At 35.3% G+C, this 22,222-nt stretch overlaps 1 protein-coding gene across 1 annotated transcript in view; it reads left to right on the top strand.

Moving 5' to 3' along the window:
- The window catches only part of LOC128639233 (opioid-binding protein/cell adhesion molecule-like), a 621,299-nt gene that overhangs the window by 510,043 nt on the left and 89,034 nt on the right, over nucleotides 1-22,222 (top strand). The window contains exon 4 of the mRNA XM_053691508.1: nucleotides 5,819-5,953. Within this exon, the coding sequence (XP_053547483.1) occupies nucleotides 5,819-5,953 (135 nt within the window). The remainder of the gene's footprint in view (nucleotides 1-5,818; nucleotides 5,954-22,222) is intronic.

Genomic DNA, 22,222 nt, shown 5'->3' with positions numbered 1-22,222 from the left:
ATTTGAAATACGTGCGCCCACTATTCAAAATGAAGTGAAGCATAAAAATAACAGGTGTTTATTATTGTCGCATATGTCTCTCATTGCAAGGCACATATATATGCTGCTTGAAACCGTAGGCATCCCGCTAGACACATTGTAAGTATGCTAAAAGGTTCATTTGCTTGTAAGCAAGAGGACAAAATAACCAAGACAGCTGCAAATGGAAACAAAGGATCTAAAAATGTTTTATGTCACTGATTCTTTATCTTAACATTTGACAACAATTTGCATCAACTTGCTAAAACTTAAAGGGACACTGAACCCAATTTTTTTCTTTCGTGATTCAGATAGCGCATGCAATTTTAAGCAACTTTCTAATTTACTCTTATTATCATTTTTTCTTCATTCACTTGCTCTTTATTTGAAAATGAAGGCATCTAAGTTTTTTTTTGTTCAGAACTCTGGACAGCACTTTTTTTATTGGTGGATGAATTTATCCACCAATCAGCAAGGACAACCCAGGTTGTTCACCAAAAATGGGCCGGCATCTAAACTTACATTCTTGCATTTCAAATAAAGATACCAAGAGAATAAAGAAAATTTGATAACAGGAGTAAATTAGAAAGTTGCTTAAAATTTCATTCTCTATCTGAATCACAAAAGAAAAAAATTGGGTTCAGTGTCCCTTTAAGAAAGAAAAACTCATAGGACCATATTACAAGTAGAGTGGTATTTAGCACTCAGGCTTTTATCATTGCATACATGAGCTCGTGTGCAACCCTGCCCCTTCCAGCGCAACCAATCACGCATGAGCATGGGCTGTCAATCTCCCCGGTCAGAAGAGTCCAGGGAGATTGATATCCACCACATAACAGGTAGATGATAGAGTTGAGAAGGAGTGGTCTGATGACTGCTGTTTCGTAAATCTTGACTGCAGGCTCGCTTGTGCAAACCTGTAGCCCATGGGGCTGAGACCCCTTAATAAATCTTGGCCAAAAAGTGCCCATTTCTCTAAAATACAAGGTCTAAAAAAACTCCCAAAAATGTTGTGTGATTTCTCTCCATGCCGGCGAGGTTTTCAATATCAGGCCCTAAGTGGGTTTCTGGTTGTCAAGAAGAGATACCTCCATTACAAAAATATTATATTTTTTTCATGTTTCCATGCGGGGTGAGTTTTTTCTAATAAGAGCCAAAGAGAAAGAAAGAAAAAAAGGAAAAGAGAGGTGGGACAACAATAAAGGGACAAAAAGGATAGAGAAGTATAGTGCAATATGCAAGTGGGAGTGAAGGAGAAATGGGCCGTGAGTTGCAGGTTCGAAGAAATAGAGGGCTGGGACAACAAATACATGTGGGAGGCAAAAGCATAGAGTAATGGGAAAGTTAGTGGGAGGGGCCAAAGGACAGCGTAGTCAGGCAGCAAGTATGTGGGAGGAGTAAAGGGAAAGAAGGGTGGGGAAATAAGTAAACACGAGGGGCAAAAATATATTAAGCTGTAACATTATTAAAACTCAATTAAGATGAAATGGCATCAGAATTGTTAAAATGAACATATATATTAAATTCCTAGACCTGGCCCTAAAATTAAAAAATAAGTAACAATAATGTTTCTTTAAACCTGCAAATAACTAGATAAACACACATGCAATACATACATTTCTCCCAACACTTCAAAACAAACAAAAAGTTATGATTCACAACTGCTAGCAATGGGCTCAGTCTTTAAGGGACATACTACTTATAAGTTAAATCACTTCAAACTGATAAAGCATAGCTGTACTGACAAGAAAATATCACCTGAGCATCTCTATGTATAAAAGGAAGTTATTTTACCACAACATTTCTTCAGCTCACCAGAGTAAGTGCTGTGTAAAGCGTTAGAGTTCAGCTGTCCAGCTGAAAGTTTAAAAAAAAAAAAAAACAATAGCCAATTAGCATCAGCAGTGCTGAGGTAATGCTTTGCCTTTGCTGTGATCTCGGGAGATTTCACTGAAATCTCATCTGATTACATAGAACTTATTTAAACTGAATAGAAAAATAGATGCACACTCCCTACCAAGTCCTGGGACTAGCATCCTGACTGGCTGCTTAAAGTCTCTTTACCGTGAGGTGTGAATTTGAGAGATTCTCAGGTGATATTTTCTAGTCAGCTTTTTTTAGCTATGCAGCATAACTCTCATGTGTTTAAACATTAGGGTATCATGCCCTTAAGTTTTTTCTCAGCCAAGCACATGCTGCTTAGTGAGAGTGACTTATCCCCTGACTTACCACTTATGTTGAAACTGACCTGTTGATGAAGATTCATGACTGGCAATGTCTGAGCCTGCTTTATACTAACACTGAAGATGATAATTACATTTTACCACAGACTATGTTTTTATAGAAAATGCATTTTTTTCAACTCTTCTCCCTCAAGCAGCCAATATCGCTTATAAACGGCATTAAGTGAGCATCCGTGTTTTTCTAAAATTCTAGGAAGTATTGTAAAGTAATACACAACAAGTAAAAACAAATATGTCTAGCTTCCAATGGGAGCCCTACAATACAAATCCATGAGACCGATTGGGTGGAGCTTACACATGACCTGAGGAATGCAAATTTATAAAATATGTCAATTTTTAGTGCAAGAAACTATCTAAAGAGACATAGGGGCCGATTTATCAAATGTCTGGCAGACATGATCTGCTGTAGCGATCATGTCCTCCAGACATCAATAAATGCCGTCAGCATACGCTGTCGGCATTTATCATTGCACAAGCAGTTCTGGTGAAATGCTTGTGCAATGCAGATTTGCGGCCAATTGGCCGATAGCAGGGGGTGTTAATCAACCCGATCGTATAGGACCGGGCGGATTGCTGTCCGCAGCCTCAGAGGCGGTGGACAAGTTAAGGAGCAGCGGTCCTGAGACAGCTGCTTCTTAACTCCTGTTTCTGGGGAGCCTGAAGGCTCGCGCGGAAACTGATGTATTCAGTGCCATTCGACCCTTAATAAATCAGCCCCATAACCTTTAATGTCCAAAAAGTTATGATACAACATCTATAGTTTGTAAATCTTGGGCAACAAAGGCCATAAATAAAAGTTTTTATTTACTATCCAAATATAGCAAACACAATCTAACAGATCACAATGTTGCAATCAAAATCTTGCCATTTAAAAAATATATACATATTCATTTTATGATTCAGGTAGAACATGCAGTTTTGAACAGCTGTCCAATGTACATCTATTGTCTAATTTGCTTTGTTTTCTTGCTATACGTTGTTGAAAAGAAAGGCGAACGAGCAGCAATGCACTGATGGGAACTAGCTACTTATTGGTGGCTACAACTATATTCCTCTTGTCTTTGGCTCCCCTGATGTGTTCAGCTAGCTCCCAGAAGTACATTGGAAAGTTGTTTAACTCCTTAGTGACCAAACTATTTATACATTTTCTTACTGTTAAGGACCAGGGCTATTTTTACATTTCTGCAGTGCTTGTGTTTAGCTGTAATTTTCCTCTTACTCATTTACTGTACCCACACATATTATATACCGTTTTCTCACCATTAAATGGGCTTTCTAAAGATACCATTATTTTCATCATATCTTATAATTTACTATAAAAAAGATATAAAATATGATGAAAAAATTGAAAAAAAAATACTTTTTCTGACTTTAAACTCCAAAATCTGTTACACATCTACAACCACCAAAAAACACCCATGCTAAATAGTTTCTAAATTTTGTCCTGAGTTTAGAAATACACAATGTCTACATGTTCTTTGCTTTTTTGCAAGTTATAGGGCAATAAATTCAAGTAGCACTTTGCTATATCCAAACATTTTTTTTTTTCAAAATTAGCGATAGTTACATTGTAACACTGATATCTGTTAGTAATCCCTGAATAACCACATGTATATATATTTGTTTTTTTTTAGTAGACAACTCAAAGTATTGATCTAGGCCCATTTTGTTATATTTCATGCCAACATTTGACCGCCAAATGCGATTAAATAAAAAAAATCGTTAACTTTTTCAGAAACTTTAGGTTGTAAATGCTTCTCTGGGATCCCCTCTGTTCAGAAATAGCAGACATATATGTCTTTGGCATTGCTTTTGGTAATTAGAAGGCCGTTAAATGCCACTGTGCACCACACTTGTACTATGCCCAGCAGTGAAGGGGCTAATTAGGTATCTTGTAGGGTTAATTTTAGCTTTAGTGTAGAAATCAGCCTCCCACCTCCTGATCTCTCCCTGACCCTTTTCAAACAGCTCTGTTCCCTCCCCCACCCACCAAATGTCACCCCCATCTTAAATACTAACAGAAAGTGTGCCAGTATATAAAAAATAATAATTGTATTATTATTTTATATATATTTACAACATCATAGGATTCCCTCTTACCCCCAACCTCCCTTATCCCCCTAAACAGCACTCTAACCCTCCCCCCCTCTACCTATTAGCCGCCATGTTAGGTACTGGCAGCTGTCTGCCAGTAGCCAGTTTCCTATAGTTGTTGCTTATTTGTTTACATAGTATTGTAGCTGCCACCTTCATTTCCCTACCCCCTAGATCATTTCACATGCTAATATCCCCTCCTTCCCACTTACTACATCTTTTCTGTAGTGTAAGCGGTCCCACCCACTCCCGCCCCTCTCACACCCCTCCCGTACTCCTCCAGCGATGGACAGCCCACCCGCCTCCCTACTATCTCTCCCATGCTACCAACGATCGGCACCATCACTGGCCGATGCTCTGTGGCCCTCTCTGCATCGGTTGCTTAGCAAAGAGTATTGCATGATCCCATAACATTGAGCCATCGCTGCAATACCCTGAAAGGGGCTGGAAGCTATCACAATCGCTTCCAGTGCTTGAAACCCCAGAGGATGTGCCAGGCACGTCCTTGGTCGTTAACAATCGTTTTTGTAGGACGTGCCTGGCACGTTCTCGGTCGTTAAGGGGTTAAAATTGTATGTTCTACCTGAAACATGAAAGTAACATTTTGGGTACCATGACCCTTTAGTTATTTCATTTACCACCTTCTCTTGATATAATTTGTTAAGTATTTTCCGTGATAGCAGGCTGAGGCTCAAGAGAGTGCCCGTGCCTCATGCACTATATGACAGAAGTGTTTGCAACAATGTATATATATATACTGCCCACAGCACAGCTCAGTTTTTCAATGAGGTGATGTTTTCACCTCTTACCCAATAGGTTGGCTTGCCCTTTGGCATTATACTGAAGAGCAAGCATGGCTATTGGCTAATAGGTTGAAATGTCAACCCCTACAGATGTCTCTATTAAGTCATGTAAAAAAGAATTTCAATTACAATAGAATCTAATGCTATTTATTGTAAGCACAATCTAGATAATTCAAGTAGCTCACACTTATGATTTGCCTCCTTCTTTGTTCAAACAATCGCATGCCATAAAAATACCACAATATGCATCTTATTTTTTTGAAAAAATCTTATTTGTACCAACCAACTTCCAACGTGTAAATTTAATTGTTCTAGCTGCTGCTTTCTCACGTCCATTTTTGAAGATCTATTCATTCCATGGTACCACACTACCCAATCTGTTTGTCCTGTATAACAATATTATAATAAATTTAAACTGTTGACTGCCAGCAAGGGCCAGTAGCATGTAGCCTGTTTCTATAAAGCTAAGAATACCCTGCACCTAAGCACATGGTCTTTGTGTTTCTGTGATCACCTATTTTTTATGTAACTAAAGTGCCACTTGTGTGCTATGTTTGACTGGACAGCAAATACATTGATTCATTTTTACATTAACCCATAGCTGCAGCAGTAGTTTTGAGTAATATTTTCCAGTATAATGTGTGTTCTGTTGTTTTACAGCTCAAAGCTTTGTGAGTGAGGATGAATATTTGGAGATCACAGGAATTACCAGGGAGCAATCAGGATTATACGAATGCAGCGCCGCCAATGATGTGTCAGTGCCTGATGTTCGAAGGGTTAAAGTTACCGTAAATTGTAAGTGTCTTGCTTTTTTACTGTGGAGAATTACAGGATCGTTTCAATGAACATAAGTCTTGTCTCTGCTCTCCTTTTAATGTCATCGTATCAGTAACTTTGTCACTCATCATCTATATATCCTGGTCTCTGCATAGTGCATGGCAACACTGTTTCTACCCTTTGCTTAATCCCTGGATTAACTCTAAAATCTTCATGCTCCCTGAAACTCAGTCAGTGTGCAACTTGCCAGATTTCATATGCACCTGAGCTTTGTTCATTGCAGATACTGCCGATAATATGCACCTACATTCACTACTGGAGATTCCTAAACCTCAAAAGCACCAGCAGAACTGTATTTGGCTATTTTATATACCTGACACTCTAGCCAGAGAAATAAAGGGTGGGAGAAGAGGGAAATTGAAATAATAATAATAATAATAATAATAATAATAAAAATAAATAAAATAGGTCAGAGGATATGATCTCTCACCAGCACATGATATTTAACTTTTCCTACAGTCATTATTATGGTCTAGAACCACCCTTGGTCTGCATATTCTGTGCATCACTACACATGTCAATGTATACACAGTTACATGCTACAAATATTCTGAATGTTGTTAGTATGTAAATGCTAAATGTTACTAGCTCTCTGTAATAAAGGCAATTTTTGTTGGGAATTAGACTCAATACCATAATATTAGGGCTGAATTGTTTTCATGGACACAATATGGCCGCACCTGTGTCATCTATGTTACATGTGACATTGCTATCTCCAACCCAAACAATAACCCTAACATTGGCCCTTGCCCTGAACCCCAACCTCAATCTCTCACCATAAATCCAGATCACCAACTCTAACACTCTCACACTGCAGTCGTGCACAGAGAAATCTCTGTATGTCAGTGGCATTCTGAGATTATGTTTAATATTCTACACTACAGCAATGTTAGATAACAATAAAGACAAACACTGATGAGAAAATACCCTTTTTATTATTCTTATTAATAATAATGATAATAATAATAATAATAATAATAATAATAATAATAATAATAATAATAATAAAATTACATAATTATAACAAACATTTTGCTGCACAAAGCTAGGAGCTTGTACGGTGCCATAGATTTCTGTTAAAATAGTTTCCCCAAATTTTCTGCAGTTACAATTTCTTTCAGTGGGCCTGAATATTAAAGGGACCCAAAACCCAAAATTATTCTTTCATGATTCAGATAGAATATACATTTTAAACAACAAATTTACTTCTGTTACTAAATTTTATTCAATGTCTTGATATCCTTTGTTGAAAGAGGAGCAATGCACTACTGGGAGCTAGCTGAGCATATCAGTAAGCCAATGACAAGAGGAGTATATGTGCAGCGACCAATCAGCAGCTAGCTCTCAGCTCCTGAACCTAGAAGAGAACTATGCAAATTAGATAAGTAAATTGGAAGGTCGTTTAAATATTTTATGTTCTTTCTGAATTATGAAGGGAAAAAAATTGATTTCATGTCTCATAACATATTCCCAATGTATTTGTGCATACCCTACCTACTGTGGGCCAGATTACGAGTGGAGCACTATAGTTTGCATGCGAGCGACATCAGGTTTTTGCGTTCGTTTGCGGGCAAGTTAAATTGCAAAAACAAATTATAAGGGCTCAAATATATGAGGTCTCGTGTTAGGAAAAATAAGGCTTCAAACGTCTTTAACATAGACATACATACATTTACATGTCTAAAGATGGATATGTGTATATATATATATATATATATATATATATATATATGTATATTTTGTGCCAGCACCACTAGCTTAATAAATTTCACAGTTAATATACCGAGATAAAATATCGTGTGTCCTATATAGGACCTCACTTCTCAGTATAGTGCACGGATAAGGGTATTTAATTAATATACATATAAACAAGAAAACTCAGACCCTTATTTATCCAGCACCCAACCATGTCTGGAAAAATATATATAGTTTGAAGCAGGGAAAAATTAAGGAGTAAATGATACACATACATTAGAAAATGCGTTTTAAAAGGATTTATATATTAATTTCAGCATGACAATAAATCATAAGCATGACCCCCAAATGTTCATAAAGTTCAAAAGTCCACAACCCGGGTTGTTAAATAGGAGTAACTAAGTTGGTCCATTCATTTGACCAGTATTGATTTGTTTCAAAATGCCTGATTAATGGCACATTTGTAATCCCAGAGATAGAAAGCAACGTTAATGCAGGGACAGCACCAATTGTATTGTAACACTGACTCTGTGGGTTTCAAACTTGTATCTTCGTATTCCCAATGCAAATTGTAACTGTATCACAAATAGCAGAAAAAAGTGGCAACTTTTCCATACCACATTAAACTCGCTGTGACAGTTCTGTATTGCGTGTAGAGGTATAATGAAACAAGTACCTGCTTCCTCGGTGTTCCGTCAGTGGCGTGTTATGGTGTTATATCTACCTGCTCGTTGCTTCCCATTTTTTGTTTCAAACCGGTTTGGAAGATTCCCCTTTGCTTTTTTCTCCGTGCTTTCTTGGCTCTTTCTGTGCTTCTGCACGCCTTGGTTCACACCGGAGTATGATTTTGTTTGAGGGTCAGCTTTTTTGGACGGTGCACAGCTGCTGCACCGCTCCAAACAAACAAACAAGCAGCTACGCGCGTTTCACCCGGGGTCCAATCGGGCTTCTTCCGGCTGTGTATGATTGGAGATTGCTCTCCATAGCATTTAAACAGTATGCTCCGCCTTTAATTGGCTTTTTCAGGTACATAGTATATTTCTAGCCGTACAGGTGAAATGTCAAACAGTTATAAATATTTATATTGCTATGCTATTGGCCTTTTTCAAAATCACACATTTTCTATATAATATATTTCAGTTATATTTGTTCATACAGTGCAAAGTCTACAATACCAATTTTATATTAAATATTCCTTTGAGGGAATAACTTTATTTCTTGTGGGCAATTTAGTGGGATACCTTAGTAATGATATTCTGTATATATTGCTTCAGTCTCCCAAAAATGAGCCAAAATTTAGCTCTTCATTTAGGCCATCTGGTTTTAAACTTCTTAGGTTAAAGATCCATTTGCTTTCTTTACACAGTAGAATCTTGTCTAGATTTCCTCCTCTACCTTTCAGGTCTACTCTTTCCAAGCCTCTGAATTTTAACAGTCTTTTGTCACTATTGTGACACTCTGCAAAATGACGTGCTATACTGCTAGTTTTTGTGCATTTGTTTTTAATGTCTCTTTTGTGTTCCTTTATTCTTTCTTTGAGCTCCCTATAGGTTTTACCTATATAATATTGGGGGCAGTTACAGGACACCATATAGACCACTCCTTCACTTTTGCAAGTTATACGACCCTTTATTGTGTGAAAGGACCCATATTTATCACAAAAGTTCTTGCCTACTAACATATTAGTGCAGACTGAGCAGTGTAAGCACTTAAAGTTCCCATTCTTTTTATTGGTTAACCAATTTCCTGTATTTTTATTTTCAAAGTGGCTCTGAACTAGAAAATCCTTTAAATTTGGTGCTCTTTTCGGAGTCATGAGTGGAGATGGTCCTACAAATTTACCTATTGATTTGTCAATCCACAATATGTGCCAATGTTTGTTTAGGATTGAACGTATGTCCTGCCATTTATGGTTGTAAGTTCCTATATATCGAATTAAGGATGATTCCGTTGTATCATCTGATTTTTCATATAGTAGGTCATCCCTGTCCTTATTTTTAGTCTTATTAAATGCTTTCTTTAAACATTGTTGTGTATAGCCTCTTGCTCTAAATCTTTTATTTAGAGTACCTGCTTCAATTTTGAATTGTTCACTGTCTGAGCAGTTTCTTTTGTGTCTTAAAAATTGGCCATAGGGTATATTTTGTATTAATTTTTTAGGATGGTGACTGTCAAATGATAGTAATGAGTTTCCTGCAGTCTCTTTGCGAAATGTTGCTGTTTTGAGGCAATTTTTGTCATTGATAATGCGTAAGTCAAGAAATGTAATCTCATTTTTACTATAGGTGTAGGTGAATTTTAAATTCCAGTCATTATTGTTTAATTTTTGCATAAACTCTATCAATTTCATCTCTGTGTCCTCCCATAGGAGGAACACGTCATCGATGAATCTTAGCCATAAAGAGATGGAGTCATTTATCTCAGCACTATTTAGAATTTGATCAAATTCCCATTTTCCTAGGTAGAGGCAAGCAAATGTGGGGGCACAGCAAGTCCCCATTGCTGTTCCTAGATTTTGTTGGTAACATTTGTTTCCAAACACAAAATAATTATGTTTTAGAATAAAAGATAAAAGTTCCAATACAAAATTTGTATGTTTCTCATATTCTGAGCCTCTTTGAATTAGGAAATATTTGATTGCCTCTACCCCTTTATCATGAGGGATGCTTGAGTAAAGTGACTCTACATCTATTGCAACCAATAAAGTATTTGCAGATACACTTATATCATTAAGTTTTTTCAATACATCTAATGTGTCTTTAATGTATGAGGGGAGATTTAGTAAATTAGGTCTAAGGCAGAAATCCACATACTGTGAAATTTTCTCAGTTAGGGAGCCCTTGCCCGATATAATGGGGCGACCTGGAGGTGGCAGTTTATTTTTGTGGAGTTTTGGTATGCTGTAAAATGTTGCAGTTTTTGGAAATTTGACAAATAAAAAGTCAAATTCTCTTTGGTTTATAACGCCTTCATCTTTTGCTTTCATTAAAATTTGAAACAATTTTTCTTTGTAGATCTCAGTGGGGTTAAAGTGTAAAGTACTGTATTGTTTTTTGTCTCTTAGTTGTCTTTGACATTCATCAACATAGTCCTTGGTGTTTAGAACTACAATATTGCCGCCCTTATCTGATGGCTTAATGGTTATACTGATGTCATTTTTTAAGTTATTTAGTGCATTTCTCTGTTTCTTTGTTAAGTTATCAGGTAGGGGCTCATTTGTACTTAAAAGATCAATATCTCTTTCCACTAACTTGACAAAATTATGAATAAGGGGAATACTGGATAGTGCTGGCATGTATTCTGACTTCTTCTTGAAGTCACTAAAGCCTATGGCTATTTTCTCACTTGGTTGGCCTGATATTTCTTCCTGTAATTCCTCTAAGATTTTTACACTTTGCCTATCATGTATATTTAAAGTCTTTTTGTCTGTTTTGTTTTCAAAAGTTTTATTTAAAACTATTTTTCGAGCAAATAGGTGGAGGTCTTTAACCAACTCAAACTTGTCTAATTTGTTCACTGGTGAGAAAGTTAATCCTTTTTCTAAAACCTCTATTTGACTGTCAGTGAGATTTTTTTCTGACAGATTGACAACATTTATAGGTTTCTTTTGCTCCTCTGTCTGAGTGGGTATCTGCGTCTGCCTCTGCCCCTGCCATCTGTGTTTCCTCCCCCCTCTCCTTGGTTTGTGTTTTTGTGTCCTAAAAAACTTTTTTGCTGTTCTCTGTAGGAATTTTGTGTTTTATTTTCATCTCCACTCGAGATTTCTGTTTCAGAGCCACTAGAGGCACTGTATGTGTAGTTATATACCTTTTTATCCTGATAATCTTGCCAATCTCTTTGATATTTCTTTTTCTTTCTAAATTTTATTGAATCTTGGATTTTACGTAGCTCAACTTTTGCTAGGCCCATCAGTCTCTCATATTCATCCTTTCCTTTCCAAGCATCTATCTCATTATTTGCTGATAACAATTCTTTCTGAGTTTTCTCTAGTCTGAGTTTATTCTCCTCTATCATCAGATTCATCCATTCTGTGGAACATTTTGACAAATATTCGTCCCATTTATTTTGGAAATTTTCCAATAAAGGATTATCTAAATTTGCCCCCGGTCTTTTTCTTATCCTAAGCCCTCTTGGAATCATTTTCATTTCAACATATTTTTCTAGACTAGATATTTCCCATTTAAGTTTTTGTTCTTTAAACAATTTTCTCTTATATTCTTTAAATGATTTATATATGCTTGGATTTTCAGAGGAAGCTGAAGCAATACCCTCAGTATTAGAGGGAACAGAAAAAGTATCATCCACATCATATTGCCACTCACTTTCATTCAGTTCAGCCATTATTATTGTTTTTTGTTATTTCTAAAGACTCTGCACTGTGAGAACTCCCCAATCTGGGGTTATACTTCAAATTTAAATGTAGAAGACTCCAAAGAATTTTTTAATTGCTAAATTTGTACTTAGTGTGCAAGGTACCATAAGGAAAGACTACTTAAATAGTCAGAGTGTAAATTTGTATATTTTGTGCCAGCACCACTAGCTTAATAAATTTCACAGTTAATATACCGAGATAAAATATCGTGTGTCCTATATAGGACCTCACTTCTCAGTATAGTGCACGGATAAGGGTATTTAATTAATATACATATAAACAAGAAAACTCAGACCCTTATTTATCCAGCACCCAACCATGTCTGGAAAAATATATATAGTTTGAAGCAGGGAAAAATTAAGGAGTAAATGATACACATACATTAGAAAATGCGTTTTAAAAGGATTTATATATTAATTTCAGCATGACAATAAATCATAAGCATGACCCCCAAATGTTCATAAAGTTCAAAAGTCCACAACCCGGGTTGTTAAATAGGAGTAACTAAGTTGGTCCATTCATTTGACCAGTATTGATTTGTTTCAAAATGCCTGATTAATGGCACATTTGTAATCCCAGAGATAGAAAGCAACGTTAATGCAGGGACAGCACCAATTGTATTGTAACACTGACTCTGTGGGTTTCAAACTTGTATCTTTGTATTCCCAATGCAAATTGTAACTGTATCACAAATAGCAGAAAAAAGTGGCAACTTTTCCATACCACATTAAACTCGCTGTGACCTGAAAGGTAGAGGAGGAAATCTAGACAAGATTCTACTGTGTAAAGAAAGCAAATGGATCTTTAACCTAAGAAGTTTAAAACCAGATGGCCTAAATGAAGAGCTAAATTTTGGCTCATTTTTAGGAGACTGAAGCAATATATACAGAATATCATTACTAAGGTATCCCACTAAATTGCCCACAAGAAATAAAGTTATTCCCTCAAAGGAATATTTAATATAAAATTGGTATTGTAGACTTTGCACTGTATGAACAAATATAACTGAAATATATTATATAGAAAATGTGTGATTTTGAAAAAGGCCAATAGCATAGCAATATAAATATTTATAACTGTTTGACATTTCACCTGTACGGCTAGAAATATACTATGTACCTGAAAAAGCCAATTAAAGGCGGAGCATACTGTTTAAATGCTATGGAGAGCAATCTCCAATCATACACAGCCGGAAGAAGCCCGATTGGACCCCGGGTGAAACGCGCGTAGCTGCTTGTTTGTTTGTTTGGAGCGGTGCAGCAGCTGTGCACCGTCCAAAAAAGCTGACCCTCAAACAAAATCATACTCCGGTGTGAACCAAGGCGTGCAGAAGCACAGAAAGAGCCAAGAAAGCACGGAGAAAAAAGCAAAGGGGAATCTCCCAAACCGGTTTGAAACAAAAAATGGGAAGCAACGAGCAGGTAGATATAACACCATAACACGCCACTGACGGAACACCGATGAAGCAGGTACTTGTTTCATTATACCTCTACACGCAATACAGAACTGTCACAGCGAGTTTAATGTGGTATGGAAAAGTTGCCACTTTTTTCTGCTATTTGTGATACAGTTACAATTTGCATTGGGAATACGAAGATACAAGTTTGAAACCCACAGAGTCAGTGTTACAATACAATTGGTGCTGTCCCTGCATTAACGTTGCTTTCTATCTCTGGGATTACAAATGTGCCATTAATCAGGCATTTTGAAACAAATCAATACTGGTCAAATGAATGGACCAACTTAGTTACTCCTATTTAACAACCCGGGTTGTGGACTTTTGAACTTTATGAACATTTGGGGGTCATGCTTATGATTTATTGTCATGCTGAAATTAATATATAAATCCTTTTAAAACGCATTTTCTAATGTATGTGTATCATTTACTCCTTAATTTTTCCCTGCTTCAAACTATATATATTTTTCCAGACATGGTTGGGTGCTGGATAAATAAGGGTCTGAGTTTTCTTGTTTATATGTATATTAATTAAATACCCTTATCCGTGCACTATACTGAGAAGTGAGGTCCTATATAGGACACACGATATTTTATCTCGGTATATTAACTGTGAAATGTATTAAGCTAGTGGTGCTGGCACAAAATATACAAATTTACACTCTGACTATTTAAGTAGTCTTTCCTTATGGTACCTTGCACACTAAGTACAAATTTAGCAATTGAAAAATTCTTTGGAGTCTTCTACATTTAAATTTGAAGTATAACCCCAGATTGGGGAGTTCTCACAGTGCAGAGTCTTTAGAAATAACAAAAAACAATAATAATGGCTGAACTGAATGAAAGTGAGTGGCAATATGATGTGGATGATACTTTTTCTGTTCCCTCTAATACTGAGGGTATTGCTTCAGCTTCCTCTGAAAATCCAAGCATATATTAATCATTTAAAGAATATAAGAAAAATTTGTTTAAAGAACAAAAACTTAAATGGGAAATATCTAGTCTAGAAAAATATGTTGAAATGAAAATGATTCCAAGAGGGCTTAGGATAAGAAAAAGACCGGGGGCAAATTTAGATAATCCTTTATTGGAAAATTTCCAAAATAAATGGGACGAATATGCGTCAAAATGTTCCACAGAATGGATGAATCTGATGATAGAGGAGAATAAACTCAGACTAGAGAAAACTCAGAAAGAATTGTTATCAGCAAATAATGAGATAGATGCTTGGAAAGGAAAGGATGAATATGAGAGACTGATGGGCCTAGCAAAAGTTGAGCTACGTAAAATCCAAGATTCAATAAAATTTAGAAAGAAAAAGAAATATCAAAGAGATTGGCAAGATTATCAGGATAAAAAGGTATATAACTACACATACAGTGCCTCTAGTGGCTCTGAAACAGAAATCTCGAGTGGAGATGAAAATAAAACACAAAATTCCTACAGAGAACAGCAAAAAAGTTTTTTAGGACACAAAAACACAAACCAAGGAGAGGGGGGAGGAAACACAGATGGCAGGGGCAGAGGCAGACGCAGATACCCACTCAGACAGAGGAGCAAAAGAAACCTATAAATGTTGTCAATCTGTCAGAAAAAAATCTCACTGACAGTCAAATAGAGGTTTTAGAAAAAGGATTAACTTTCTCACCAGTGAACAAATTAGACAAGTTTGAGTTGGTTAAAGACCTCCACCTATTTGCTCGAAAAATAGTTTTAAATAAAACTTTTGAAAACAAAACAGACAAAAAGACTTTAAATATACATGATAGGCAAAGTGTAAAAATCTTAGAGGAATTACAGGAAGAAATATCAGGCCAACCAAGTGAGAAAATAGCCATAGGCTTTAGTGACTTCAAGAAGAAGTCAGAATACATGCCAGCACTATCCAGTATTCCCCTTATTCATAATTTTGTCAAGTTAGTGGAAAGAGATATTGATCTTTTAAGTACAAATGAGCCCCTACCTGATAACTTAACAAAGAAACAGAGAAATGCACTAAATAACTTAAAAAATGACATCAGTATAACCATTAAGCCATCAGATAAGGGCGGCAATATTGTAGTTCTAAACACCAAGGACTATGTTGATGAATGTCAAAGACAACTAAGAGACAAAAAACAATACAGTACTTTACACTTTAACCCCACTGAGATCTACAAAGAAAAATTGTTTCAAATTTTAATGAAAGCAAAAGATGAAGGCGTTATAAACCAAAGAGAATTTGACTTTTTATTTGTCAAATTTCCAAAAACTGCAACATTTTACAGCATACCAAAACTCCACAAAAATAAACTGCCACCTCCAGGTCGCCCCATTATATCGGGCAAGGGCTCCCTAACTGAGAAAATTTCACAGTATGTGGATTTCTGCCTTAGACCTAATTTACTAAATCTCCCCTCATACATTAAAGACACATTAGATGTATTGAAAAAACTTAATGATATAAGTGTATCTGCAAATACTTTATTGGTTGCAATAGATGTAGAGTCACTTTACTCAAGCATCCCTCATGATAAAGGGGTAGAGGCAATCAAATATTTCCTAATTCAAAGAGGCTCAGAATATGAGAAACATACAAATTTTGTATTGGAACTTTTATCTTTTATTCTAAAACATAATTATTTTGTGTTTGGAAACAAATGTTACCAACAAAATCTAGGAACAGCAATGGGGACTTGCTGTGCCCCCACATTTGCTTGCCTCTACCTAGGAAAATGGGAATTTGATCAAATTCTAAATAGTGCTGAGATAAATGACTCCATCTCTTTATGGCTAAGATTCATCGATGACGTGTTCCTCCTATGGGAGGACACAGAGATGAAATTGATAGAGTTTATGCAAAAATTAAACAATAATGACTGGAATTTAAAATTCACCTACACCTATAGTAAAAATGAGATTACATTTCTTGACTTACGCATTATCAATGACAAAAATTGCCTCAAAACAGCAACATTTCGCAAAGAGACTGCAGGAAACTCATTACTATCATTTGACAGTCACCATCCTAAAAAATTAATACAAAATATACCCTATGGCCAATTTTTAAGACACAAAAGAAACTGCTCAGACAGTGAACAATTCAAAATTGAAGCAGGTACTCTAAATAAAAGATTTAGAGCAAGAGGCTATACACAACAATGTTTAAAGAAAGCATTTAATAAGACTAAAAATAAGGACAGGGATGACCTACTATATGAAAAATCAGATGATACAACGGAATCATCCTTAATTCGATTTATAGGAACTTACAACCATAAATGGCAGGACATACGTTCAATCCTAAACAAACATTGGCACATATTGTGGATTGACAAATCAATAGGTAAATTTGTAGGACCATCTCCACTCATGACTCCGAAAAGAGCACCAAATTTAAAGGATTTTCTAGTTCAGAGCCACTTTGAAAATAAAAATACAGGAAATTGGTTAACCAATAAAAAGAATGGGAACTTTAAGTGCTTACACTGCTCAGTCTGCACTAATATGTTAGTAGGCAAGAACTTTTGTGATAAATATGGGTCCTTTCACACAATAAAGGGTCGTATAACTTGCAAAAGTGAAGGAGTGGTCTATATGGTGTCCTGTAACTGCCCCCAATATTATATAGGTAAAACCTATAGGGAGCTCAAAGAAAGAATAAAGGAACACAAAAGAGACATTAAAAACAAATGCACAAAAACTAGCAGTATAGCACGTCATTTTGCAGAGTGTCACAATAGTGACAAAAGACTGTTAAAATTCAGAGGCTTGGAAAGAGTAGACCTGAAAGGTAGAGGAGGAAATCTAGACAAGATTCTACTGTGTAAAGAAAGCAAATGGATCTTTAACCTAAGAAGTTTAAAACCAGATGGCCTAAATGAAGAGCTAAATTTTGGCTCATTTTTAGGAGACTGAAGCAATATATACAGAATATCATTACTAAGGTATCCCACTAAATTGCCCACAAGAAATAAAGTTATTCCCTCAAAGGAATATTTAATATAAAATTGGTATTGTAGACTTTGCACTGTATGAACAAATATAACTGAAATATATTATATAGAAAATGTGTGATTTTGAAAAAGGCCAATAGCATAGCAATATAAATATTTATAACTGTTTGACATTTCACCTGTACGGCTAGAAATATACTATGTACCTGAAAAAGCCAATTAAAGGCGGAGCATACTGTTTAAATGCTATGGAGAGCAATCTCCAATCATACACAGCCGGAAGAAGCCCGATTGGACCCCGGGTGAAACGCGCGTAGCTGCTTGTTTGTTTGTTTGGAGCGGTGCAGCAGCTGTGCACCGTCCAAAAAAGCTGACCCTCAAACAAAATCATACTCCGGTGTGAACCAAGGCGTGCAGAAGCACAGAAAGAGCCAAGAAAGCACGGAGAAAAAAGCAAAGGGGAATCTTCCAAACCGGTTTGAAACAAAAAATGGGAAGCAACGAGCAGGTAGATATAACACCATAACACGCCACTGACGGAACACCGAGGAAGCAGGTACTTGTTTCATTATACCTCTACACGCAATACAGAACTGTCACAGCGAGTTTAATGTGGTATGGAAAAGTTGCCACTTTTTTCTGCTATTTGTGATACAGTTACAATTTGCATTGGGAATACGAAGATACAAGTTTGAAACCCACAGAGTCAGTGTTACAATACAATTGGTGCTGTCCCTGCATTAACGTTGCTTTCTATCTCTGGGATTACAAATGTGCCATTAATCAGGCATTTTGAAACAAATCAATACTGGTCAAATGAATGGACCAACTTAGTTACTCCTATTTAACAACCCGGGTTGTGGACTTTTGAACTTTATGAACATTTGGGGGTCATGCTTATGATTTATTGTCATGCTGAAATTAATATATAAATCCTTTTAAAACGCATTTTCTAATGTATGTGTATCATTTACTCCTTAATTTTTCCCTGCTTCAAACTATATATATTTTTCCAGACATGGTTGGGTGCTGGATAAATAAGGGTCTGAGTTTTCTTGTTTATATGTATATATATATATATATATATATATATATATATATATATATATATATATATATATATATATATATATATATATATATATATATATATATAGTTGTGTAGTTATGTATTTACAGACATATATACATATAATCACATAAATACACATGTACACATATTTAGACATATATAGAAGTGCAGTGGAGCCCTTTGCTGTCAAGTAGATGAAAACATGTAAAAGCATTTTTATGCAATATTCAAATTTAATAAATGATTATACTGTGTATTTACTGTAAGTTTTTCACATTTAAATGTTCTGCACATAGCAGAATATGTTCTAAGTATTTATAAATAGATATTCCTATATATATATATATATATATATATATATATATATATATATATATATATATATATATATATATATATATATATATATATATATATATATATATATAAAAAAAATATATGTATATATCTATACCTATATATAATCATATAGATATATAGGTACAGATATATATTGTACACAATTAGCATCAGATTTATGTAGAAATGTGTATTTAGGAACAAATAGAACATATTCTTCTATGTGAAGAATTTTGAAATGTCAAATATTCAGATTTTCATGTCAGGTTAGTGCAAGTGAGAATATGGGATTGGATTTGTGCGCGAGTAGGATGTTTTTCTGATTTTTTTGCTTCATTGACTTCTATGGGGGAATAGGCTATCTCATGCATGATATTCTAAGTTCGTTTTTTTTTTTGTGCATTGGGTTAAAGCACAAGTGATAATATTTACTTTCAACTTGTAATACGAGGGCAGTTAGCATGAGAGCGAAAGCACTAAATAGCACTTGACACATAATCTGGCCCTATATGTTGTATACATAGCCCATTTATTCACATATACCTTTTATATTTCTGATGTTTTAAAAAAAAAAAAAAACACTTATTTTTTTATTAGTTACAAAGCATTTTAACTGAGTGCCAAAACAACTGCAGTTGGCTATGTTTTACTATGTATAATTATTTTGTCTAAGGAATGTTTTGTCACAGTTGCCAATTAAGCAGATACATCTCAAAAACAGCTGTGGGCAAAACATCACAAAAAACAAGAGAACATAACATTTTGTGTTTGTAAATGGAACACATAAAAACGCTTGCCACATAAATATACAGGCACACATAAAAACAATTGTCACGTAAATATACAGGCACACATAAAAACACTTGTCACGTAAATATACAGGCACACATAAAAACACTTGTCACGTAAATACACAGGCACACATAAAAACACTTGTCACGTAAATATACAGGCACACATAAAAACAATTGTCACGTAACTATACAGGCACACATAAAAACACTTGTCACGTAAATACACAGGCACACATAAAACACTTGTCATGTAAATACATAGGCACACATAAAAACAATTGTCACGTAAATACATAGGCACACATAAAACAATTGTCACGTAAATATACAGGCACACATAAAACAATTGTCACATAAATACATAGGCACACATAAAAACAATTGTCACGTAAATACATAGGCACACATAAAACAATTGTCACGTAAATATACAGGCACACATAAAACAATTGTCACGTAAATACATAGGCACACATAAAAACAATTGTCACGTAAATACATAGGCACACATAAAAACACTTGTCATGTAAATACACAGGCACACATAAAAACACTTGTCATGTAAATACACAGGCACACATAAAAACAATTGTCACGTAAATATACAGGCACACATAAAACAATTGTCACGTAAATACACAGGCACACATAAAAACGCTTGCCACATAAATATACAGGCACACATAAAACAATTGTCACATAAATACATAGGCACACATAAAAACAATTGTCACGTAAATACATAGGCACACATAAAAACACTTGTCATGTAAATACACAGGCACACATAAAACAATTGTCACATAAATACATAGGCACACATAAAAACACTTGTCACGTAAATACATAGGCACACATAAAAACACTTGTCATGTAAATACACAGGCACACATAAAAACACTTGTCATGTAAATACACAGGCACACATAAAAACAATTGTCACGTAAATATACAGGCACACATAAAAACACTTGTCACGTAAATACACAGGCACACATAAAAACAATTGTCACGTAAATACATAGGCACACATAAAAACACTTGTCACGTAAATACACAGGCACACATAAAAACACTTGTCATGTAAATACACAGGCACACATAAAAACAATTGTCATGTAAATACATAGCACACATAAAAACAATTGTCACGTAAATACATAGGCACACATAAAAACACTTGTCACGTAAATATATAGTCACACATAAAAACAATTGTCATGTAAATACATAGGCACACATAAAAACAATTGTCACATAAATACATAGTCACACATAAAAACACTTGTCACGTAAATACACAGGCACACATAAAAACACTTGTCACGTAAATATATAGTCACACATAAAAACACTTGTCACGTAAATACATAGGCACACATAAAAACACTTGTCACGTAAATACACAGGCACACATAAAAACAATTGTCACGTAAATACACAGGCACACATAAAAACTCTTGTCACGTAAATACACAGGCACACATAAAAACACTTGTCATGTAAATACACAGGCACACATAAAAACACTTGTCACGTAAATACATAGGCACACATAAAAACAATTGTCACGTAAATACACAGGCACACATAAAAACAATTGTCACGTAAATATACAGGCACACATAAAAACAATTGTCACGTAAATACACAGGCACACATAAAAACACTTGTCATGTAAATATACAGGCACACATAAAAACAATTGTCACGTAAATACACAGGCACACATAAAAACACTTGTCATGTAAATATACAGGCACACATAAAAACACCTGTCATGTAAATACACAGGCACACATAAAAACACTTGTCATGTAAATACACAGGCACACATAAAAACACTTGTCATGTAAATACACAGGCACACATAAAAACACTTGTCATGTAAATACACAGGCACACATAAAAACACTTGTCATGTAAATACACAGGCACACATAAAAACAATTGTCACGTAAATACACAGGCACACATAAAAACACTTGTCACGTAAATACACAGGCACACATAAAAACACTTGTCACGTAAATACACAGGCACACATAAAAACACTTGTCATGTAAATACACAGGCACACATAAAAACACTTGTCACGTAAATACACAGGCACACATAAAAACAATTGTCATGTAAATATACAGGCACACATAAAAACACTTGTCATGTAAATACACAGGCACACATAAAAACAATTGTCACGTAAATACATAGGCACACATAAAAACACTTGTCACGTAAATATATAGTCACACATAAAAACACTTGTCACGTAAATACACAGGCACACATAAAAACACTTGTCACGTAAATACACAGGCACACATAAAAACACTTGTTACCTAAATACACAGGCACACATAAAAACACTTGTCATGTAAATACACAGGCACACATAAAAACACTTGTCATGTAAATACACAGGCACACATAAAAACACTTGTCACGTAAATATATAGTCACACATAAAAACACTTGTCACGTAAATACACAGGCACACATAAAAACACTTGTCACGTAAATACACAGGCACACATAAAAACACTTGTCACGTAAATATATAG

The sequence above is a fragment of the Bombina bombina genome, chromosome 8 (assembly GCF_027579735.1).
Source record: "Bombina bombina isolate aBomBom1 chromosome 8, aBomBom1.pri, whole genome shotgun sequence".
Taxonomy (NCBI): domain Eukaryota; kingdom Metazoa; phylum Chordata; class Amphibia; order Anura; family Bombinatoridae; genus Bombina; species Bombina bombina.
The sequence above is the reverse complement of the archived record's forward strand: the minus strand, read 5'-3'. Positions and strand labels throughout refer to the sequence as shown.